This window comes from Oncorhynchus mykiss, chromosome 12, assembly GCF_057628025.1.
Source record: "Oncorhynchus mykiss isolate SJ-2025 chromosome 12, ASM5762802v1, whole genome shotgun sequence".
Taxonomy (NCBI): Eukaryota; Metazoa; Chordata; class Actinopteri; order Salmoniformes; family Salmonidae; genus Oncorhynchus; species Oncorhynchus mykiss.
In genome coordinates, this window is record NC_143033.1 from 62,271,590 (window position 1) to 62,296,975 (window position 25,386).

Genomic DNA, 25,386 nt, shown 5'->3' on the forward strand with positions numbered 1-25,386 from the left:
TAGTAATTTTTTGCGTCATCATTAAATGAGATCATCATTCTCAAAGCCGCTGTTTACTTCTAAGATCACTTTAGCACCACCCTAAAAACCCAATTCAAATTTGAGACAACCTTCAAATGGGTATGTAATGACACATTATATAAACTCTTTATAGTGTTTTATTTACATTTTAGAGGCGATAAGGTGATAAGTTGGACAAATCCAGTGAAAAAAAGCATTTTTTCCCACACAACCATCTCTCCTTCTCACTGTCACGCATTAGTTTCGCTTCCCCACCCGCCATTTAAAAAAAAGACCCAACAGGGCTCATTGCCTGCTTGAATTATGCAGAAACGGGCAGCGTTTAGGTCATGTAATTGATTATGTTGGAAAGGGGAGAAATTGTGCTTTACAATGGTATTGACATTACAGTTGATCTGGAGGTATTACGTTTTTGGGGAGCTAAAAGAAGGGCAATTGTACGGACCAAGGCGATGTACGAGTTTACGTTACACATCGAGGGTTCTTGGTTGAACGTGGACGCAACGTGGACGCACGCCGTGCAGTCCTTGCACACCAGGCGAAATGCAGTGGAAAGAGTGTGTCCCTTATTTTCATGGACAGATTTTGGGTGAAGTAAAACCTCTCGCTTCGCCTCTTCCTCTCTGCCATAACACAAAAACAGTTATGCAACCTATTTTCAACTGATCAATTATTTGGGATGTGTAGTCATCTTGTATAACTTTCGCTGTGTAACTGGAGATGACAGAAACTACACCTCCCAAATAACATTGCGATTAATTGCTTCTCTAGTTTCACGGAGTATAGCCAGTTCACTACTTAAAAATCCCGTTTCATGACTGACTTTATTTATAAACAAATACTTATCCGTTCTCATGGCGGAATCTGCAGCCTGTCCTGCATTCCAGCTTGGAAAACCTCGATATGATCAGGTAAAGCATATTTTTTGACTTTTTTGTATCATTATTCCCATTGTTTGGTATCTCTACGAGTGCACAAAAAACACTATAGATCCGACCTCTGCCTGCGATCACATCATTATGCTCGCTGCTTGTGACTTTGTACAAAAGTTGCCTCTGATGTCCGATCGATACATGTTTGTAAAATCTTTGTAGTGCCATACTGTTTATGTTCTGCGCAAATGCAAGAAAGTATCCTACTTTCTTGAAATTAACAAGTAGCGAAAACGAGGGGTGGGGATGTGTTTCGGAGATGATAGCGGGGTTGGCCGCCCCACTGTAGCTAAATGCTGAGGCTAAAATACTTTGCGAACATCCTATGGTCCTAATAATGGCGTTTTGCGTGCCTGATCTGTAAATCAGCATTAGTCTTACTTAAAGAAAAATTGGCAAAATGTTCTAGATTTTTTTCAGGTTCTTTATTACACTTGAGTAGACTGCACTGAATAGGCATATAGAACAGCCTAAATATAATTGAATAGCTTTATTATGACTTTTTATGTGACATCCGGATTATTTTTATCTCTTTGCGCCTTTTTATCTCTCGGCATAATCTGAAACCTTCATGAGGGATAAAAAAGTGACAAGTAAGAATTTATGTAGGCCTCATCACTTTGTTTAAAAACAATGTGTTCCTTCCAACTAGTGATGCACCAATATGACATTTTTGGCCAATACTTATTTTCCTTGCCAAAAAAAACCTGATACCGATAAAGCTAATTGATATTTAACATTTTAGTGGCTTTTTAAGCATTCTAATACAGTTTAAATAGTTAACACACAAGAGGCGTCACTACAGTCCCTGGTTCGAATCCAAGCTGTATCACATCCGGCCGTGATTCCCATAGGGCGGCGCACAATTGGCCCAGCGTCGTCTGAAATGGGCTTTTTGTTCGTAACCAACTTGCCTAGTTAAATAAAGATTACACACACCACAATGACCAAAAACCTATTTTGTTGGCATTTACGTATGTTCCCATTACCAGTAAAACATCATCAAAATTTTTTTTTTTTCACTTACTTGCTGTGCTGTTTCGTTGATCAGTTGTTCAGTTGTTTCATTCTCAACCAGGATTTCTATGGAACGGCGTTTGGGTCTTTGCGTGTCAAAAAATATACTCTTTAACACTATTTGACTTGTCAAATAAGCTTGTTGACCAATCAGGACCTGAATATGACGGCACGTCACATAATAATTTAACTCATTCCTACATTTTTTTACGTAGTGTAATCAATGTGTAATAACTATCACTTGTATTTCATATGTCACAACGATTCATCGATACGTATGCTATGATGTCTCGCGCACCTACAGTGCTGGTCATAAAAAAAGCTAGCTAGCTCATGGATGCAAACAATGTTCTTCCCCAAAAACATAGCAAAACGACAATCTGTTTCAGTAGCTAAAGTTAGCTAGCTAACTATGTGTCATCGTCTAAAATAACTCAAATTTATAATTCAGTTTTTATTTGATTAATGGTCGGACCCATCTATGTGAAGCTAGCCACAATAAGGATTAGCCACAACAGTGGACTTTGCAGTTAGCCTTCAAAATAAAAGTATGGCATAATTTTACTATTTGTATTCATTTGCATCACTGTCAATTATGTACTTTTATTTTGACGGAAAACCGCAAATTCCACTATTGTGCCTAATCCTTTTTGTGGCTAGCTTCACAACACATGACATGGTCCGGCCACGCCTCATTAGCCAGATGAAGCTAGCCGGCTGCTTATAACGTTAGCTTTGGGCAACAGGGTTAAGTTGCTAAAGCTAGCTACCTCAGAAGTTGCGGTCGAACAAATTATACTTTATTACCAACGTGGTATTATAAACACATCGTTCGTGGCCGGTGTTTGCTTGTTTGCAGACTTTTTTTGTACAGCTTTGCCAGTGCTACTGTATCTTTTTTTGACACGCAAAGAACTAAATGGCGTTCCATAGTATGTATGTCGTGAAGCTAATAGCAGTGATGCTATTACTGTGTACCTCTGGTAGGGCAACATCTGAAAAATAGAACACTTGGTAGTGTGTACCGATGCTCAACCAGTCGGCGAAAGCCAACATCACCCACGACAGAGAACGGTTAATTGTCAAGGGCAATGAATTCCATTATCTTGGCTTTAATGGATTTCGCCTTTGAGTTGTCTCGCTGAAATTTTGTTACTCTTTCAAATGACTGCTCGACTTGTTGACTGCTCGATCCAAATAGCAGACATTGCAGGCTTGTTTAGGAATGCTGTGTTGCATTTATAGCGCAAAATTTTACGTGGCGTCATTACTTCATGTACCCACGTTATATATGTATACACGTCAGCTTTGACATCAGTTTTCCACATCGGCGTTAAACTAGACATCGATACTGATGTTGGCATTTTTAGCTAATATCTTCCGATTCCGATATGTTCACCGATATATCGTGCATCCCTACTTCCAACCATTTAAATATGCCTCTTCTAATGACCCAAACTAAATGATTCTGCTGCGCTATGTTTGAGGTGAGGGGTGTTGTACAAAACAAAGTCATCAGTGATTGAATAATCTGTAACCAATCAGATTATCAAAGCTAATTACATTTTTAAATGACGCTTTACCCATTTGTGTTCTGGCTCTGGCCCAACCCACCGATTGCTGGGACCAATCAGAACGGTTAGAATGTGTTTGCATTCTAGAAATCGTCAGGGAGGCATTCAGGTCATAAGAAGGAATTCCCCTTGACTACTCCCCCAAATTGGAGAAAGCAAACATTCTTTCCCATTGACTTGCATTGTAAAAGAGCCAACTTCTCTGTAGATTTTTTGTTACACAGAAATAACAAAACATACCGAAAAGCTGCTGTCTTGTTCAATGTAACCAGGTCAAAAATCCCGACCTATGGTTCGCAATGCTCCCACATAGGGAAATAGAGCCAGCAAGAAGAGCCCTGTGGCTTCAGGCTATTCTGCATGGGAAATGTGGGGACCCGGTGTCCAATTAGGCTACACGTAGCCAATGGGGTAACCACCGGTTGTTTTCACCATAGGAAGCGGGACCTCAACGTTCTATCTAATACCGATTGGGACAATCCAGACTCATTGCGAAGAAGAAACTATCCTCCATGGGCGTTGCGTAGTGTTCGGCTTGAGCAAGGAGTTTGGATAGCCAGGCAAACATCAGATAGTTCAGCTCCTAAGAATCTGGGTCATCCTGTTGCAATGTGTGCCAGATTAATGGTCTGTCTACCTTTAGACAGACTATGCCCTTCCCTGGACCACTCATGGCTGTGCCCCTGCCCAGTCATGTGAAATCCATAGATTAGGCCCTAATGAATTTATTTCAATTGACTGATTTTATATTTTGAGGTTGGACATTGCGCGTACCACTAATATCGGCCGATTCCGATATGCTCACCCGATATATTGTGCATCCCTAGTCTGAATACTTTCGGAATGCACTGTATGTGAGAATGCTGTTTATTGACTACAGTTCAGCATTCAACACTATTGTTATCTCCATGCTGTACCCTTTGTTCACCCACAACTGAGTCGTTTTGAATGACACAACTCCATCAAGTTTGCTGATGACACCATGGTTGTAGGCCTGATAACCAACAACGATGAGTCAGCTTATAGGGGAAGGTATGTGAACTGGCATTGTGGTGCCAGGACAACAACCTCTCCCTCAACTTCAGCAAAACCAAGGAGTTGATTGTTGACTTCAGGAAGCAGAGGAGGTAACATGCCCCGATCCACATCAACGGGACTGCAGTAGAGAGAGTCAGCAGTTTTATGTTCCTTGGCGTCCACCTCACGAGGACTTGACATGGACCAACAACACCACCACTCTTGTCAAGAGGGTGCAACTGCGTCTCTACATCCAGCTGAAGAAAATCGGAATGCCACCCAGTCCTCTCCAAATACTACCTCTTCAAAATATAGAGGGTTCTGACCAGTTGCATCACGGCCTGATACGGGAATTGCTCCATCCACAGCCACATGGCCCTCCAGTGGGTGGTGAAGACATCTGTGTACATCACTGGGACTGTGCTCCCACCCATCCAGGACATCTACTCGAAATGGTGCCTGAGAAAGGCCTGCAGCATCAAGGACCCACACACCCCAGCCATGAGCTATTCACTCCCTTACCATTGGGCAGACTGTATCGGCTCATGAGGTCTGATGCCAACATGCTCAGAGACAGTTTCCATTTACAAGCCACTAGAATGACCACTTGCACTGACTTTCCGCACCTCAGCACCAGGGTTAGGGTGTAACGGATTACAAAGAAAACTAACTGCAATTCATTACCAGCTAAAATATTGTAATCAGATTACAGATATTTTTGAAAAACTAGATTATTACTTTGAGGATAACTTTTAAATTCAGAATTATTTTGGGGACACCTTTCTGTTTTCTCAATGACATTCCAATCAGCATTTTAAAAAAAGGCGCATGTTTTAAGTTTGTTCTGCCTGAGCGAGTCTAACCACAAATCAAAGACCACTATGACGACGCACCAAATGTGTTTAATGGATCGCGGGAAAAGACAAGGATTAGGCTTTTGTAGGCTACAGTCCAAAAGCTTTGTATTCCAATGGTGCGACCGCTGTCGGCATCCAAAGATAATCCTACTTGAATAAACGTTTGGAGATAAGGACTACAGCCGTGGTACGTAACCAACGGACGGACGGACGATACTGATATCTCTTATTATTGATATCTAGACTACATAGCACATTGATGTGAATCACACTGCTGCTCTCATAGTGGTTGTTGTGGATTGCTGTTCACAAATGTATGTGTATTTTAACCCAATTGGTTGAATTGAAGAAGTTTTTAAGCTGCCCATCAATCATTGTTTTTGCGACCAGGGGTATATTTATTAGAGAAACCGTTTACAGTTTAAGAATCACACGGAAGCAAGAAGAGCAAAACAAGAGTTTCTATTGAACAAATTCAGGTAGGTCCCTTCTCGTTTCATTCCGTTTGCTTCTGTTTAAGAAATGTTTTGCATCAGAAGCAGAGTAATGAATATGCCTCCGGTGGACAGCCAGTGAAAAATACGCTGTTGCAACAGCTGCATAGTCCGGATCCCAGGCTATGGAATGAAAGTTTGAGTTCCATGCTGTCAAAAACACTTTTAATTTTAAGAAGACCAGGAGTGGGGCTTTTTATTTTCTTAATGGAAAATTACCATTTTGTTTTTCATGTGCAAATAGCACTTTTTCGGTGTTCAAGCATGCCATTCAGAGAGCAGCATTTATTTTTCAACTCAAAGCAATGAGCCCAATCAGTCCTCCATGATAAAGGCAGAACTGAGCGATTTCTGTTAGTTGGGCCAACTGCAAAATCAAAATAAGCTATATTGTAAAAGTATTTTTGGTATTAATTTAAGGTTATAGTTAGGCATTAGGGTTAGCAGTGTGGTTAAGGTTAGGTTTAAAATCAAATAGTATGACTTTGTGGCTGTGCCAGCTACTAACCTGAGCCTCATAAGGGGAAAGTGATCTAAAAGTACCTGAAAGTAATCAGATTACAAGTTATTACTGATTACAGTTTTGGACAGGTAATTAATAACTGTAGAAGATTACATTTAGAACGTAACCTACCCAACCCTGCATAACACACACACACACACACACACACACACACACACACACACACACACGCGCAACACTAGTGCTATTAACCAAAATGTCAATTGGAAAGCTTCTCTAGAGATATATCAGATCAAACCAGAACTGTGTGATGTAGTAGGGAGTTGTAGATTCCAATAGGCCTATATTCTACATATTTTTGCACAGAAAATGTGGTAATTAATTACAATGACCATAATCCATTGCGTGTCTACTTGTCCGTTCTGTGTTTCTTTTACGCCTGCTATGTAAAAGAGACAGAATGCGTGATCGAGAGGGATAGACACTGAGGTATAATAAGTGGTTAGAGAGTATTTGCTTCATGAAGTATCTTTACCTGAAAATACATTATCTATGTGATTAATAGATGGTATTCAGCAGTCATAAAAGTATGCCTTATTTACATTGAAGAACTACTAAAATTGTGATTTTTGTCAGACAGCATAGCTAGCAGCTCTATAGAGATGATGACTTGGAATTAGATAATAAAGTCATCAAATAAAACAAATGTAATATACACAATTTAAATATTTTAAAGTACTGTGAATAAATTAAACTGGAGTTAATAAGTGATAAGCAGTAATGGGCAGTCACTACCATCACGGGACTTAGTGCATTTAATGTTGAAAAAAAGTAGCGAGATCAAAAACCAACCGACACCGAATCGACTTCAAAAAACACCAATCACTCAGCACTATGATACACACTGTCAAGCCCTGGTCTTAGTATTTTGTGTTTTCTTTATTATTTTGGTCAGGCCAGGGTGTGACATGGGTTTATTTATGTGGTGTGTTTTGTCTTGGGGTTTTTGTTAGGTATTGGGTTTGTGGCTTAGTATGGTTATCTAGCATAGTCTATGCCTGTCTGGAGTGGTTCTCAATCAGAGGCAGGTGTTTATCGTTGTCTCTGATTGGGAACCATATTTAGGCAGCCATATTCTTTGAGTGTTTCGTGGGTGATTGTTCCTGTCACCAGATAGGCTGTTAGGTTTTCTCATGATTATTGTTTTGTTATTTTTGTTAGTTTTGTGTAGTTTCTTCATTAAAGAACCATGAATAAAAACCACGCTGCATTTTGGTCCGACTCTCCTTCACCACAAGAAAACCGTTACAGAATCACCCACCACAACAGGACCAAGCGGCGTGGTGACAGGCAGCGGCAGCAGGAGCAGCGAAAGGAGGAATGGACATGGGAGGACGTTTTGGACGGCAAGAATATGGACTATACTACTTGGGAGGAAATAGACAGGTGGGTGGTCGACCCAGGGAGAGTGCCGGAGCCCGCCTGGGATTCGCTGGAGCAGTGCGAGGAAGGTTATAGGAGAATGGAGTTGGAGAAACGAACACGGCGGCGTGGAAGGAAGCCCGGGAGTCAGCCCCAAAAATTTGTTGGGGGGGGGCTCACAGGGAGTATGGCTACGCCAGGTAGGAGACCTGCGCAAACTTCCTGTGCTTACCGGGGGGCTAGAGAGACTGGGCAGGCACCGTGTTATGCTGTGGTGCGCACGGTGTCTCCAGTGCGGGTGCATAGCCCGGTGCGGTACATTCCAGCTCCGCGTATCAGCCGGGCTAGAGTGAGCATCGAGCCAAGTGCCATGAAGCCGGCTCTACGCATCTGGTCCCCAGTGCGTCTCCTTGGGCCGGCTTACATGGCACCAGCCTTGCGCTCGGTGTCCCCGGTTCGCCTGCATAGCCCAGTGCGGGCTATTCCACCTCGCCGCACTGGCAGGGCGACCGGGAGTATTCAACCAGGTAAGGTTGGGCAGGCTCGGTGCTCAAGAGCTCCAGTGCGCCTGCACGGTCCGGTCTATCCAGTACCACCTCCACGCATCAGCCCTCCGGTGGCAGCTCCCCGCACCAGGCTTCCTGTGCATGTTCTCGGCCCTGTACCACCAGTGCCAGCACCACGCATCAGGCCTACAGTGCGCCTCGCCTGTCCAGCGCTGCCAGAGCCTTCCTCCTCTCCAGCGCTGCCGGAGTCTCCCGCCTGTTCAGCGCAGTCGGAGCCTTCCTCCTCTCCAGTGCTGCCGGAGTCTCCCGCCTGTTTAGCGCCGCCAGAGCCTTCCGCCTCTACAGCGCTGCTGGAGTCTCCCGCCTGTCCAGAGCTGCCAGTCTGCAAGGAGCTGCCAGTCTGCAAGGAGCTGCCAGTCTGCAAGGAGCTGCCAGTCTGCAAGGAGCTGCCAGAGCTGCCAGTCTGCAGGATGCCCGCCAGAGCTGCCAGTCTGCAAGAGCCGCCAGAGCTGCCAGTCTGCAAGGAGCCGCCAGAGCTGCCAGTCTGCATGGAGCCGCCAGAGCCGCCAGTCAGCATGGAGCAGCCAGAGCCGCCAGTCAGCATGGAGCAGCCAGAGCCGCCAGTCAGCATGGAGCAGCCAGAGCCGCCAGTCAGCATGGAGCAGCCAGAGCCGCCAGTCAGCATGGAGCAGCCAGAGCCGCCAGTCAGCATGGAGCAGCCAGTCAGCATGGAGCAGCCAGAGCTGCCAGTCAGCATGGAGCAGCCAGAGCCGCCAGTCAGCATGGAGCAGCCAGAGCCGCCAGTCAGCATGGAGCAGCCAGAGCCGCCAGTCAGCATGGAGCAGCCAGAGCCGCCAGTCAGCATGGAGCAGCCAGAGCCGCCAGTCAGCATGGAGCAGCCAGAGCCGCCAGTCAGCATGGAGCAGCCAGTCAGCATGGAGCAGCCAGAGCTGCCAGTCAGCATGGAGCAGCCAGAGCTGCCAGTCAGCATGGAGCAGCCAGAGCTGCCAGTCAGCCAGGATCTTCCAGATCCGCTATTCAGCCAGGATCCGCCATTCAGCCAGGATCCGCCAGTCAGCCAGGATCTGCCAGAACTGCCAGCCAGCCAGGATCTGCCATAGCCAACTACCTGCCTGAGCTTCCTCTCAGTGCTGAGCTTCCTCTCAGTGCCGAGCTACCCCTCAGTCCCGAGCTACCCCTCAGTCCCGAGCTACCCCTCAGTCCAGTGGGGCCCTTGGTGAGGACTACTAGGCCAAGGTCGGCGGCGAGGATCGCCTATCTAAGGACGCAAGGCAAAGGGACTAAGACTTTGTTGGAGAGTGGGGTTCACGTCCCACGCCGGAGCCGCCACCATGGACAGACGCCCACCCGGACCCTCCCCTATGGGTTTAGTTGTGCGGTCGGGAGTCCGCACCGCTGACTGGCGGGGGGGGGGGTTCTGTTACGCCCTGGTCTTAGTATTTTGTGTTTTCTTTATTAATTTGGTCAGGCCAGGGTGTGACATGAGTTTTGTATGTGGTGTGTTTTGTCTTGGGGTTTTTTCGTACGTATTGTGATTGTGGCTTAGTGGGGTTTTCTAGGTAAGTCTATAGCTGTCTGGAGTGGTTCTCAATCAGAGGCAGGTGTTTATCGTTGTCTCTGATTGGGAACCATATTTAGGCAGCCATATTCTTTGAGTGTTTCGTGGGTGATTGTTCCTGTCTTTGTGTTTGTTGTCACCAGATAGGCTGTTTAGGTTTTCTCACGTTTATTGTTTTTGTTAGTTTATTCATGTATAGTTTTCTTGGATTAAAGAATCATGAATAACCACCACGCTGCATTTTGGTCCGCCTCTCCTTCACCTAAAGAAAACCGTTACACACACACACACACACACAATCCCCCCTTTCACAAAACATGTGTAAATATTGGACAAAATTGTGCCTTCCTTTATTATACCTATGCTAAAATGTTTATTCTACTGAGCCATTACTTTGTTTTCTTATTTCTTATTGTTGCATTGTCGGGAAGGAACCTGCAAGTAAGAATTCCGTAGGACGATGTATACCATGTGTATCCCGTACATAAGACTAATGAACTTGATACTTGAAAAGATAGTAATTTACACAGGCTATTGTGAGTCTCTTCTCACAGCTCCAAGAGGCTTAAGTGTATTTAGACCTTCATTTCGCAACCTCTGATGCAATTGCCTAACCAAAATAATTTTGTTCATGTGAAACATTGAATCATCCTGCAATAGCAATTTTGATTTTTATCATTACAAGCCTCCAGTCATATGATGTCAAACGCTGCATTTATCAATGGGTGATGGAAGGTTTCATTGTTTCACGAATAGAGCATCCGTCCATATTTTGTGGCCCAAAAATCTTCAGCACAGGTTGGCTTACGGTAAAAAAAAGGCATATGCAGTAAAATGTTCAGTTCGTTGCATCACACCAGTTAAAATTAGGCCAGGTCTTGAATCTCACTGACTCCTTTTGCTGCTGCCCGTGATACATCTCTGCTAGCTGTGTGTTGTGTATTCTCTGGAGAACTGAAGCACATGCATAATTAAAACAGTCTTCTCACATGGAGCCTGTGCTCTTCTCCCAGACAAAACTGGAGCTACTGCAGCGCTGCAGATGCAGGAACTTAATTTGAGCCAGTTTGCTACAGCAGAAAAACAATCCTGCATCAACAGGAAATTAGAATTAATTTGTGGGTTATAATTAATGGACAGTTTTGTAGGGGTTGATACATTTTTCGTAAGGTAAAATCAAGTCTGAAATTTCAAAGTGTAAATTATTAACTTCAGAAGCCTTTTTCATCCTCAAATACACCACAAGTTATCCAGCAACAGGGTGATCAAATTAAGATCCCACCTCTGTACACATGAGCTGTGAAGACATTTATATATGGGCTGTGAGGACACTGAATAACCAAAGGATACACAGACTTACAGAACGGTAGCTACTGCATTCTTCACAATTACATGGCATTAGAGGTGGAGGAGTCTGTTTTCAATTAAAACTGAATGTAGGAAAGATAATGAATATGGAGGGACGAACTCTCCTGTCTTGCCTTTTGTCTCCTGCCTTTCATAAGTGATGCATGGCTTGAAGGCATCTGATTGAAGCTGCCATGTTTCAGTCCATCTGGTTTGCCAAATTTAATCTTGGCAAGCACTGCCATCAGGCCTTTTCAAACTGTTGGCTCACAATGTATGGTCGGGCCCATCTAGTAAGGGGAAGGGAAAAACCACCAAGTTTAGTTTAGTTCATTAGGATCCCCATTAGCTACTGCACATGCAGCAGCTACTCTTCCTGGGGCCCACATAAATGTACAAATACATTAAAGTTCAGAACAGTTAGACAAGGATTTTTATATATACAGTGGTAAGAACCTGGACTTCTGCATAATATGTGTATCATTTTGTTATTCAGTGTCCTCACAACCCATATATAAATGTCTTCACAGCCCATGTGTACAGAGGTGGCATCTTAATTTGATCACCCTGTTGATGGATAACTTGTAGTGTATTTGAGGATGAAAAAGGCTTCTGAAGTTAGTAATTTACACTTTGAAATTTCCAAAGGGTTCACATACTTTTTCTTGCCACTCTATGTGTGTGTATTTAATATATGAAGGCTATTCCATGTGAGAAATTGCCAAGAAACTGAAGATCTCGTACAACGCTGTATACTACTCCCTTCACAGAACAGAGCAAACTGACGTTAACCAGAATAGAAAGTGGAGTGGTTTGAGAAACAGACGCCTCACAAGTCCTCAATGAAGTGAAGAGGCAACTACGGGATGCTGGCCTTCTAGGCAGAGTTGCAAAGAAAAATACATATCTCAGACTGGCCTATAAAAAGAAAAGATTAAGATGGGGATAAAGAACACACACTGGACAGAGGAACTCTGCCGGTACCTGATCTTCAGTTTCTTGTCAATTTGGAATAGCCTTCATTTCTCAGAACAAGAATAGACTGACAAGTTTCAGAAGAAAGTTCTTTGTTTCTGGCCGTTTTGAGCCTGTAATCGAACACACAAATGCTGATGCTCCAGATACTCAACTAGACTAAAGAAGGCCCGTTTTATTGCTTCTTTAATCAGAACAACAGTTTTCAGATGTGCTAACATAATTGCCAAAGGGTTTTCTAATGATCAATTAGCCTTTTAAAATGATAAACTTGGATTTGCTAACACAATGTGCCTTTGGAACACAGGAGAAATGGTTGCTGATAATGGTCCTCTGTACACCTATGTAGATATTCCATAAAAAATCTGCCGTTTCCAACTACAATAGTCATTTACAACATTAACAATGTCTACACTGTATTTCTGATCAATTTGATGTTATTTTAATGTACATAAAATGTGCTTTTCTTTCAAAAACACGGACATTTCTAAGTGACCCCAAACTTTTGAACGGTAGTGTATGTCTCATTCTAAAAATAAATATAAAATAAGAGCAGTGGTGAAAAAAGTATCCAAACTGTCATACTTGAGTAAAAGTAAAGATGCCTTAATTGAGAATTACTCAAGTAAAAGTGAAAGTCACCCAGTAAAATACTACTCGAGTAAAAGTCTCAAGGTATTTGGTTTTAAATATACTTAAGTATCAAAAGTAAATGTAATAGCTAAAATATACTTAAGTATTGAGAGTGAGTATAAATCATTTAAAATTCCCTATATTAAGCAAACCAGACTGCACCATTTTCTTGTTTTCATTTATTTATGAATAGCCAGGTTCACACTCCAACATAATTTGCCAAAAAACTAAGCATTTGTGTTCATGGAGTCCGCCAGATTAAAGGTAATAGGGATGACCATGGATGTTCTCTTGATAAGTGCATGAATTTGACAATATTCCTGTGCTGCTAGCCATTCAAAATGTAACGAGTACTTTTGGGTGTCAGGGAAAATGTATAGGAGGAACGTAGTGAAGTAAAAGTTGTCAAATATAAAAAGTAAAGTACAGATACCCCAAAAAATTAATGAAGTAGTATTTTAAAGTGTTTTTACTTAAGTAATTTACACCACTGAATAAGAGTTATACATTGGAAAGATACCAAGAGACACTAGGCATGAATGTAAACAAGTAAGAAGGACTCTGCGAAAGAGGGGTGACGAAAACATGCTCAAGTGCACTGTGTCTTAAGAGTCAACCCACACATCTGTTCTGTCTTACTTTGTATCCCTCAAATATTTTCAAGTAATTTAACTCTAAACAACAGTTAGCAGTTTGACCACTTACCTTCAATCCACATCATTTGAAATTGAGACGTTGATTCGTTATTTAAATGTTGAATTTGGGTACCCACAAACAACACGTTATTAAAGATCATCTGACTATACTAAAATCTATACTATACTGACTAAAATGTATTAAGGCATTCATAAAGTATTCATAAGCCCTACATAGCTTCACAAAGCATTTGTAAGTAATATAATACTACGTAAAGGTTGATAGAAATTTGGAAAATGTTGCATAAACTTTTTGTCACCCTTCACATAACATGTGATTTGCTTATGGAGGATTTCTGAGGCATCCATATTTGCCTTATGAAGGATTTATGAAGGCTTCAATGAGCCTTAAAAGTTATATTTTGTTTAGAGTGGGACTGGATTATTGAAGATGTGCACAAGTAATTTAGTTACTATCGTTAATGGTATACAATAAAGGAATGAATTGGGTGGTTTGAATTTTTTCCTGCGAGGTCTCACCCACTCTGTGCACCACTGATAACGTACATAGCCATTGAAGATGTTCTCTCCCTCTTTCTCCTGATTTCCCCCTCATTCATTCCCCCTCACATACAAGTGTGCTACCTATTTACAGAGAGATGGGGTGTTAAGATTTGGTATTGCATTAGCTCATCAAGAATTAACTACTTGCTTTGTCTTTTCCAGAGTTCATTTCTTGGCCGGCTGAAACACTTTGTAGAGATCATTGACCCCAGCACACTCTTTGTGTCTGAGGTAAGGTACAGTCGAAAACATCAATCCACATACTGTTTTACTACTTCAGCAATTGGTTTTTGTAAGAGACCAGACTTGTATATGAGACTTGGGAATGGTGGCAACAGGAGAATACCGTCCAATACTTTAGATCTGGAATCAAATCAGATAACACAGGGTCGGACTAGGAACAGAAATTGACCTACAAATTTCTCATACACCAGCCCATTTTTCCCTCAAAGGCCCCATTGTTAGCCCATTGTTAATTCTGCCCAAAATAATTTTGGGACAGGCCCACTGGGCTAAAGATGCCCGATTTCCTTCTATGAGATAACACATTAACTCGAAACCTACCTATTATTAATTATCTTGTTGACTCAAATTACTTATCTCTCCAGAGACGATTGACAGAATGCATTAAGCTCCTGGATGAATTTAAACACGGAAAACTACCACCTGGAGTTTCTGATCTACAGGTTAGCTTTTTGTTTTTCAGAAATTCCTTTGTCAGTGTTACAGAATATATACTTTTCCAAAATGTTATTTTATTTTAAGCATAATGTTTATGACACTTTCAATGTGTAGCTGTAACACACTCCATACATTCAGCTGCCCAGCATTTCCCCTCACTGCGCTGAACTGACATAGCTGGTTTTTTTTTACTATTTAGCTATGGGAAGCCCAAAAGGTCACGCAGGTAAGTTGTGGCACACGTCTGTTCATACATGACCCCATGTACAGTTGAAGTTGGAAGTTGGAAGTTTACATACACCTTCACAAATCCTGACATTTAACCCTAGTAAAATTCCCTGTCTTAGGTCAGTTAGGATCACCACTTTATTTTAAGAATGTGAAATGTCAGAATAATAGTAATAATTATTTTTTTCAGCTTTTATTTATTTCATCACATTCCCAGTGAGTCAGAAGTTTACATACACTCATTTAGTATTTGGTAGCATTGCCTTTAAATTGTTTAACTTGAGTCAAACATTTCGGGTAGCCTTCCACAAGCGTCCCACAATAAGTTGGGTGAATTTTGGCCCATTCCTCCTGACAGAGCTGGTGTAACTGAGTCAGGTTTGTAAAGGCCTCCTTGCTCGTACACACTTTTTCAGTTCTGCCCACACATGTTCTATTGGATTGAGGTCAGGGCTTTGTGATGGCCACTCGAATACCTTGACTTTGTTGTCCTTAAGCCATTTTGCCACAACTTTGTAAGTGTGCTTGGGGTCATTGTCCATTTGGAAGACCCATTTGTGACCAAGCTTTAGCTTCCTGACTGATGTCTTGAGATGTTGCTTCAGTATATCCACATAATATTCCTCCCTCATGTTGCCATCTATTTTGTGAAGTGCACCAGTCCCTCCTGCAGCAAAGCACCCCCACAACATGATGCTGCCACCACTGTGCTTCACAGTTGTGATGGTGTTCTTTGGCTGGCAAGCTTCCCCCTTTTTCCTCCAAACATAACGATGATCATTATGGCCAAACAGTTATATTTTTGTTTCATCAGACCAGAGGACATTTCTTGAAAAAGTATGATCTTTGTCCTCATATAGATACTTTTGTACCTGTTTCCTCCAGAATCTTCACAAGGTCCTTTGATGTTGTTCTGGGATTGATTTTCCCTTTTTGCACCAAAGTACATTCATCTCTAGGAGACTGAGTGGTATGATGGCGGCATGGTCCCATGGTGCTTATACTTGCGTACTATTGTTTGTACAGATGAATGTGGTACCTTCAGGCGTTTGGAAATTGATCCCAAGGATGAACCAGACTTGTGGAGGTCTACCATTTTTTTCTGAGGTCTTGGCTGATTTCTTTTGATTTTCCCATGATGTCAAGCAAAGAGGCACTGAGTTTGAAGGTAGGCCTTGAATTACATCCACAGGTACACCTCCAATTGACTCAGGCTAATTGACATCATTTATCAGAACCTTCTAAAACCATGACATCATTTTCTGGAATTTTTCAAGCTGTTTAAAGGCACAGTCAACTTATGGATCTAAACTTCTGACACACTGGAATTGTGATACAATTAATTATAAGTGAAATAATCTGTCTGTAAACAATTGTTGGAAAAATTACTTGTGTCATGCACAAAGTAGATGTCCTAACCGACTTGCCAAAACTATAGTTTGTTAATAAGAAATTTGTGGAGTGGTTTAAAAAAAAACTTTTAATAACTCCAACCTAAGTGCATGTAAACTTCCAACTTCAACTGTATGTGTTGCCATACATACATTTTCCCTCTCCTCTTGGAAGCATGATGATGATGTCACACTCTTTCTCATATCTGAATGTAGGCCATCATTCATCCTGACACAGGAGAGAAGATTTTCATGCCTTTTCGAATGTCAGGTATGACTTCCAAGTGAAGATTTTCACCAGAGTGACTTTTATTTTGTTAATGGTAATTTTTACCCTGATTTTATATCTTTTTTTGCATCTAAACAGGTTATGTCCCATTTGGAACACCAATTGTAAGTCTTATATGAAATTATTACTGTATTTCATATGTATCTATGGATACAATATTCAACTTTGTCCTGAAGATGATTAGTGTCTGTAAATACGTGTAACATCTGGTATGGTCACTTGTTTAATAATACACTGTTGGTTGTACTGACTTTTTGGTTTTGAGGGAAGCAGTCATTCTGGAGACCTTGCAAGACTAGAGCAGTTGCACTATTGTCTCCCTGTCTGGCCTAATCTAGGTTGTGGGCCTTCTTCTTCCAAATCAGACTGTGGTATCCACCATTTTCTGGCAGGTAAAGACATTACAAGCAACCTTTTCAGCAATAACGGTCCCATGTTGTTAATATCCACATTGGATACGCTCTCCTTCCCAGTGAGGTAAAGTGATGTAATTGAATTTCACAGAATGTTTTTTTTTTCTTTTTTTTTCTTTTTTTTTTCTCCTTTCAGTGGCTTAACCAGAGTCACAATGCCTGTGTCAACTACTCAAACCGCAATGCTACTAAGGTAGTGTATGATGCTACCAAGGTAGTGTATGAGAGGATCATCTATATTATTTACGGCTTGATTCTCACCAGACGGCTTGATTCTCACCCAGATGTACTGTATAGAAAGTGTTTTGAACATGTGACTGATGTCAAAGTGTACATTTTCCATTCAAGGTTTTGGTATTCAAGAGAGTGATTTTAGCCAATGTTAGCCTTACGTAAGAGGCTGTGAGATACTAAGTCATTCGTGTTGTTGTTCATATTAGCCTACACCGACATCCACGTTTCTTCAAGGTTACTTCGGAGCTGTGACCAGTGCTGTCTCTCTTGCGGTCAGTTGATGATTATTATACATGTATGGGAATGAATATTCAGTTTCAGCGATTCTGTTCGGCCTATTTCTGCTATATGTAACGTGTTAAATGGGTTTAGAGCACAGGCGGCCAATAGCACCTTAATTGGGGAGGACAGGCTCATAGTGATGGCTGAAACGGAATGAATGGAATAGTATGGAACACATCAAATACATGGTTTCCATGTGTTTGATACCATTCCATTCCAGCCATTATTATGAGCCGCCCTCCCCTCAGCAGCCTCCTGTGGTTTTAGAGTGTATCCTAAACTTTGTGCTGTGTTGTTCAGGTAGGACTGAATGTACTGATTCAGAAAGCCAACAGGTTGAGTCCAGCGACCCGAATGATAATACAGAGACTCATCCCTTTCCCAGCTGTGGGTAAGTATTCGTAAATCATTTGAATAAAAACACATTAATATAGTATTAATGTGAACATCTAGACTTGATTTAAAATCAGTTTGTCACAAAGTAATATGAGCTACAGGTGCAAATGAATAGGCTGCATTGCGTTTACTTTTGGGTTCATTCTCCGTCTGTCCTGTATGTAGGTCTTCTCCTTTTTGTTAATAGAGCTTTGCTATAAATGCATCAATCACCTTTAACAAGAGCTGCAAAACATTTGGTGTCAGAGGAGGCAGAGCTTTGCTGCCGGTTTCTTCTCTATAAGCTTTGTATGATTAGCAATGTCTAGCTAATAGCTACCCTCCTACTACATAGATCTCTGTTCAATATTGTCAAGGTTGTACTATAAGCTCTCCCCAGTTGTAAATGTGAAACCTATGTGCTTACTAAGGGCCTGTCTATAGACCTCACATGCTGAAGCAGAATACTCCAAACAAATCAAGATGAAATAGATACATTGGCCCTGTTGGAATACTCTTAAAATGCATCCTTCCTTCCTGCCATCCCTAAAGTAGTCGGCGGCAGGTAGCCTAGCGGTTAGAGCGTCAGGCCAGTAACCGAAAAGTCAGTGGTTCAAAATCTGGAGCTGACAAGGTGAAAAATCGGATGTGCCTGTGAGCAAGGCACTTAACCCCAATTTGCTCCAGGGGCTCCATACTACTATGGCTGACCCTGTAAAAAAATCAACATTTCACTGCACCTATCTGACTATTCTAGTTGTCTAGTAGTGTCAGATCAGTGATTACTTCAAGAATGGGAGGAAGGAAAGATACGTTTTTAGAGTATTCAAATGGGTAGGTCTCAATCTCAGCTGAATGTCAGACATTGCCACTGTCACAACCAGTATTCTCTGCTTACTCAGCCAGTGCCAACATTTGCAACGTGGGCCTCATGAGGCACAATGAGTTGTCGGAGGGCGTCAACGTGCTGGACGAAAATGGGAACATATTGGGCTCCTCAAAGATTGCTGCCAAACATGTGAGTGGCTGGTCATCAGTGAGACCTCTCGCACAAGCCTTTATAAAAATACTGTTTCCTTCCTGGCCACAGAGAGAAAATGAATGGAGTCATTCCACTCGCTAGCTATCAAACATACTGTGCAGATACAGTGCCTTCCGAAAGTATGCATACCTCTTGACTTATTCCACATTTTGTTGTGTTAAAGCCAGAAAAATAACGGCTAAATCGGTCCGCTAATATACAGCATCAGTCAAAAGTTTTGACACACCTACTCATTCAAGTATTTTTCTTTATTTTTACTATTTTCTACATTGTAGAATAATAATTATGGCAAGAACAGCTCCTAATATGGACTTGGTCTTTTACCAAATAGGGCTATCTTCTGTATACCAACCCTACCTTGTCACAACACAACTGATTGGCTGAAATGCATTAAGAAGGCACACCTGTTAATTGAAATCCATTTCAGGTGACTACCTCATGAAGGTGGTTGAGAGAATGCCAAGAGTGTTCAAAGCTGTCTTCAAGGCAAAGGGTGGCTATTTTGAAGAATCTCAAATATATTTTGATTTGTTTAACACTTTTTATGCTTACTACATGATTGCATGTGTTATTTCATAGTTTTAATGTCTTCACTGTTATTCTACAATGTAGAAAATAGTTCAAATAAAGAAAAAACCTTGAATGAGTAGGTGTGCCCAAAATGTTGACTGGTACTGTATATTTTTATTAATATATTTTTTTAATTGAGATTTTTCAGGGGGTGCCCCTACTATGACAATATTTGTACATTATTCTTAAAAAAAATCTTTAAGCTCTGTCAAGTTGGTTGTTGATCATTAATAGACAGCCATTTTCAAGTCTTGCCATAGATTTTCAAGACGATTTAAGTCAAGACTGTAACTAGGCCACTCAGGAACATTCCATATTGTCTTGGTAACCAACTCCATTGTATATTTGGCCTTGTGTTGTAGGTTATTGTCCTGCTCAAAGGTAAATTTATCTCCAAGTGTTTGTGGGAAAGCAGACTGAAACAGGTTTTCCTCTAGGATTTCCCCTAGCTCTATTCCATGTATTTTTATTTTTAAAAACTCGATGACAAGCATACCCATAACATGATGCAGCCACCAACATGCTTTAAAATGTGAAGAGTGGTACTCAGCGATGTGTTGGATTTGCCCCAAACATAACACTTTGTATTCAGGACATAAAGTTACTTTCTTTGCCACATTTGTTGCAGTTTTACTTTAGTGCCTTATTGCAAACAGGATGCATGTTTTTTGAATATTTTGTATTCTGTGCAGGCTTCCTTCTTTTCACTCTGTCATTTAAGTTAGTATTGTGTTGTAACTACAATGTTGTTTATCCATTCTGTTTTCTCCTATCATGGCCATTAAACTGTTTTAAAGTCACCATTGGCCTCATTGTGAAATCACTGAGCGGTTTCCTTCCTCTCCAGCAACTGAGTGAGGAAGGACACCTGTATCTTTGTAGTGACTGGGTGTATTAATACACAATTCAAAGTGTAATGAATAACTTCACCGTTCTCAAAGGGATATTCAATGTCTGCTTTTTTATTTTGACCCATCTACCAATGGGTGCCCTTCTTTGCGAGGCATTGGAAAACCTCCCTGGTCTTTGTAAACACAGATTCAACCTGTGTTTAACATTCACTGCTCGACTGAGGGACCTTTAAAATTGTCCCTCAAAATTCTGAAAACATAATTCCACTTTGACATTATGGGGTATTGTGTATAGGCCAGACAATTTTAAATTCAGGCAGTAACACAAAATGTGGAAAAGTCAAGGTGCGTGAATACTTTCCGAAAGCACTGTATATCAAATTCATTGTTTTAGCATATTCAATCAGTATTTAGAATGAAAGATACCCTGACCAAGATGGCCATCTTGTAATCATGTCCATTCTAGTGTTCTATTTAGTTCTCTGTTCCTGGCAAAATATTTTGTCTGCAAAATGTCGACATTTTATATTCGATGCAAAATGTGTATTTTTAATGTGTGGAGAATCAGTTTCTGAATAGTCTGTCTGTGACTGAAGTCAGTATGATTCTTCATATGAGGTTCAATAAAGTAAGAACAGGTTTATTTTAAAATGTATTATTAGTAAACATAAACATATTTATGTGTTTTTCCTCATATGTCCATATGCTGCATCCTTCAAACCTCATGGGAGGGGGAATTTAATCCAACATATTGCAATATTTTGAATTGAAGCATGTGCACAATATTGTTCTTTCCCCCAGGCAATTATGGAGACAGCCTTTACCAGAGTGGTCCTCCCGATGCCAATATTTGTCCTTCCTCCCATCATTATGTCCTACCTAGAAAAGTAAGTCAGATGGGTCAGAAATATTTAGTGTACTGCCTTGTCTAGTCCCTTCATTAATATCAGAATAGTGTCAGTTGAGTTATGGTCATCCCAATACCTAAAGCCTGAAAAATAGGGTCCTGGATAGGACAATGTTTTCACCATATTAACATTCTGTGGCATTTCATTTTTTGGAAGGGTGGAGGTGTAATCATTTTGTAATCATGTGTAAGAAGTGTTGTATTAGTGTTGAGATTGTACTCAATAAATGTGTGCTTCCCTTCTTGTCTGTTAGACTTCCATTGCTGCAGATGAATCGGAGGCTGTTGCTGCCCATCCACAGCCTGGTGTGTCTGGCTACCTTCAGCCTCTCCCTGCCCCTGGCCATCAGCCTATTCCCACAGATGTCTCAGGTACCACTGCTGCTGCTATCCCTGGAGGCTGGCTGGACAGCTGGGAGGAATTAACCTCAGACACACTTCACTTGTCTCTCTTGTAATTAAGAACGAACGATAAAGGTTCTGGATTTAGAGGTACTGTGACAGGCTATTAGGTGTTGCAGACGGTTGGTAGGGGTATTGTGTGTTTACATGTTTCTCTGGTTCAACTTCAACAGATAGAGGTGTCTCAGCTTGAGCCGGAGATCGCAATGGCAACCGATTGCAAGGTGGTGACCTACAACAAGGGACTGTGATGACTGGCCCCCGAGGAGAGAGTAGAGGACAGGGCACTGAACAGAGGTGCAAATTAGCCTCCTTTTTGACTGGCTGTAACGGACACTCCAGGTCTCTCTCTGGTGTAGGGTGAAGTTGCCCCTAGACGCTGATCTTGGCTCAGTTTTGTATTTTCCCACTAATGGATTGGGGAGGAGAAGCTTATCCCAGATCTGAACCTGGGGGAAACTTCACCCTGGATCTCTGTCTCCCATAGCATGGTAACAGCTCCAGGCACTTTTTGCTGCATTAAAATAGTGTTGCATAGATAATGTACTGTCTTAATCAATGGTTTTAATACAACACATTCCATGGAATGTGAAAATTATGCAAATCAGTAAGGATTGAGGGAGGTTAACAGAACAATATTGTTGTCATATGTAATATGTTGTAATATGTTATGATGGAACTTTATAATGTAATGCCCATACCATACCAGCTATTTCGCAATTGGTCATGCTGATCAACCCAATTGTTTAAATTTTTATGAGATGTTTTTATTGTTGACCTGAAGTTTAAAAAAAAATATGTTTAAGTAAAAGATACAATCTAAAATAGTTTTACAATCCCATGAATCAGTGTTGAGTGATAGATCCTGACAGAGTGTTACATACCCCTTGACCTATTCCACATTGTTTTGTTACAGCCTGAATTCAAAATGGATTAGATAGATTTGTTTTCTCTCTCACCCATCTACACACAATACAGAAATATCTAATTTACATAAGTATTCACACCCCTGAGTCAATCACATGTTAGAATCACCTATGGGAGTGATTACAGCTGTAAGTCTCTACGAGCTTTGCACACCTGGATTGTACAATATTTATACATTATTTTTAAAATTCTTCAAGCTCTGTCAAGTTGGTTGTTGATCATTGCTAAACATCCATTTAAGTCTAGCCATAGATTTTCAAGCGTAATTAAGTAAAAACTGGAAGTAGGCCACTCAGGAACATTCAATGCTTTCTTGGTAAGCAACTCCAGTGTATATTTGGCCTTGTGTTTTAGGTTATTGTCCTGCTAAAAGGTTGTTGATCCATCCTCCATTTCTCCTATCACAGCCATTAAACTCTGTAACTGTTTTCAAGTCACCATTGGCTGGCCTCATGGTGTAATACCTGAGCGATTTCCTTCCTCTCCGGCAACTTAGTTAGGAAGGATGCCTGTATCTTTGTAGTAACTGGGTGTATTGATACACCATCCAAAGTGTAATTATTAAGTTCACCATGCTCAAAGGGATATTCAATGTTAGCTTTTTGTTGTTGTACCCATCTACCAATAGGTACCCTTATTTTGAGGCATTGGAAAACCTCCCTGGTGTTTGAATCTGTATTTGAAATTCACTGCTCGGCTGAGGGACCTTACAATTATCTGTATGTGTGGGGTACAAAGAGGAGGTAGTCACTCAAAATCATGTTAAACACTATTCTTGCACACAGAGTGAGCCAATGCAACTTTATTATGTAACTTGTTTAGCAAATATTTTCTCCTGAACCTATTTACGCTTGCCATAACAAAGGGGTTGAATACTTATTGACTCAAGACATTTCAGATTTTCATTTATAATGAATTTGTAAAAAAAACTCTAAAAACATTCCACATTGACGTTATAGTGTGTGTAGGCCAGTGACACAAAATGTGGAAAAAGTCAAGGGGTGTGAATACTTTCTGAAGTCACTGTATAACAAAAGATGGGCATCCTGTAATCATCTCCATTCTACTGTTCTATTTAATTCTGTGTTCATGGAAAAATATATTGTCTGTAAACATATTCTCAATTGAATCCATTTTAAATTCAGGTTTTAACATAACAACATGTGGAAATAGTCTAGGGGTGTGAATACTTTATGAAAGCACTGTATAATGTGAAAGAGCAGGCTAGGCTATTCTGTAGGCTACTTGAGTCTGATGTAAAGATTACAAAGATGCCCCTGTCCAGAAACGGCCCCTAGCCTCTACACCCCGTACCACAGGCTATGGTTGAATCCCAGTTCTCCACCCTCGTCCCTAGGTGTGCACCATCATGGATTTAAAAGCACTGGATTGGTGTAAGATTCCACCACTATTATGGGGAATGTGCAAGTGCACACTTGGGGAGAAGGGTGGAGAATCGGGATGCAGCCTAGGTCTGTTTCTTGACTAGGTCCATTCTAGGACATTCTAGAGGAAGTCGGTTTGTGGACCATGGTTGCTAAAAATAAAGTTTTCTATTCTACGTTTTATATTTTTGTACATTCCTTTCCCGATGATAATTGCATGAGAAAGGGTACAATACAGTATTGACTGATTGAAGAAGTTATATGACTGGTGCACAGTTATATTGCACAGTACAATGTTTTTGTGTGCATATAATATTGCCAGAATATATTGTACTAACCAATGTGTTATCCATTACCTTCTCTACATACAGTGCCTTGCGAAAGTATTCGGCCCCCTTGAACTTTGCGACCTTTTGCCAGATTTCAGGCTTCAAACATAAAGATATAAAACTGTATTTTTTTGTGAAGAATCAACAACAAGTGGGACACAATAATGAAGTGGAAGGACATTTATTGGATATTTCTAACTTTTTTAACAAATCAAAAACTGAAAAATTGGGCGTGCAAAATTATTCAGCCCCTTTACTTTCAGTGCAGCAAACTCCAGAAGTTCAGTGAGGATCTCTGAATGATCCAATGTTGACCTAAATGACTAATGATGATAAATACAATCCACCTGTGTGTAATCAAGTCTCCGTATAAATGCACCTGCACTGTGATAGTCTCAGAGGTCCGTTAAAAGCGCAGAGAGCATCATGAAGAACAAGGAACACACCAGGCAAGTCCGAGATACTGTTGTGAAGAAGTTTAAAGCCGGATTTGGATACAAAAAGATTTCCCAAGCTTTAAACATCCCAAGGAGCACTGTGCAAGCGATAATATTGAAATGGAAGGAGTATCAGACCACTGCAAATCTACCAAGACCTGGCCGTCCCTCTAAACTTTCAGCTCATACAAGGAGAAGACTGATCAGAGATGCAGCCAAGAGGCCCATGATCACTCTGGATGAACTGCAGAGATCTACAGCTGAGGTGGGAGACTCTGTCCATAGGACAACAATCAGTCGTATATTGCACAAATCTGGCCTTTATGGAAGAGTGGCAAGAAGAAAGCCATTTCTTAAAGATATCCATAAAAAGTGTTGTTTAAAGTTTGCCTCAAGCCACCTGGGAGACACACCAAACATGTGGAAGAAGGTACTCTGGTCAGATGAAACCAAAATTGAACTTTTTGGCGTAAAAGCAACACAGCTCATCACCCTGAACACACCATCCCCACTGTCAAACATGGTGGTGGCAGCATCATGGTTTGGGCCTGCTTTTCTTCAGTAGGGACAGGGAAGATGGTTCAAATTGATGGGAAGATGGATGGAG

At 41.2% G+C, this 25,386-nt stretch overlaps 1 protein-coding gene across 3 annotated transcripts; it reads left to right on the forward strand.

Moving 5' to 3' along the window:
- The first annotated feature begins 308 nt into the window (after positions 1-308).
- On the forward strand, positions 309-24,196 carry LOC110537868 (sideroflexin-5). Of its 3 annotated transcripts, none has more exons than XM_021624302.3 (14): positions 309-932; positions 14,199-14,267; positions 14,645-14,722; positions 14,917-14,943; positions 16,553-16,607; positions 16,704-16,729; positions 16,964-17,017; positions 17,175-17,231; positions 17,479-17,544; positions 17,855-17,945; positions 18,832-18,947; positions 21,194-21,279; positions 21,554-21,671; positions 21,875-24,196. In XM_021624302.3, exons 1-14 carry the CDS (start codon positions 876-878, stop codon positions 21,950-21,952), a joined length of 978 nt encoding a protein of 325 aa, XP_021479977.1. In that variant the 5' UTR covers positions 309-875; the 3' UTR covers positions 21,953-24,196. The 3 variants fall into 3 exon arrangements, with proteins under 3 accessions (XP_021479977.1, XP_021479976.1, XP_090047616.1); XM_021624301.3 differs by having other exon boundaries at positions 779-932; positions 17,175-17,252; XM_090191490.1 differs by lacking the exons at positions 309-932; positions 14,199-14,267; positions 14,645-14,722 and having other exon boundaries at positions 14,832-14,943; positions 17,175-17,252.
- The last annotated feature ends 1,190 nt before the right edge of the window (positions 24,197-25,386 follow it).

Bases quoted from the DNA above. Each gene is read 5' to 3' on its own strand.
- LOC110537868 (XM_021624301.3), top strand. From the start codon at position 876: ATGGCGGAATCTGCAGCCTGTCCTGCATTCCAGCTTGGAAAACCTCGA. The intron at 14,268-14,644 runs GTAAGGTACAGT...TTATCTCTCCAG, and splicing joins GCACACTCTTTGTGTCTGAG to AGACGATTGACAGAATGCAT. The intron at 17,545-17,854 runs GTCAGTTGATGA...TGTGTTGTTCAG, and splicing joins CCAGTGCTGTCTCTCTTGCG to GTAGGACTGAATGTACTGAT.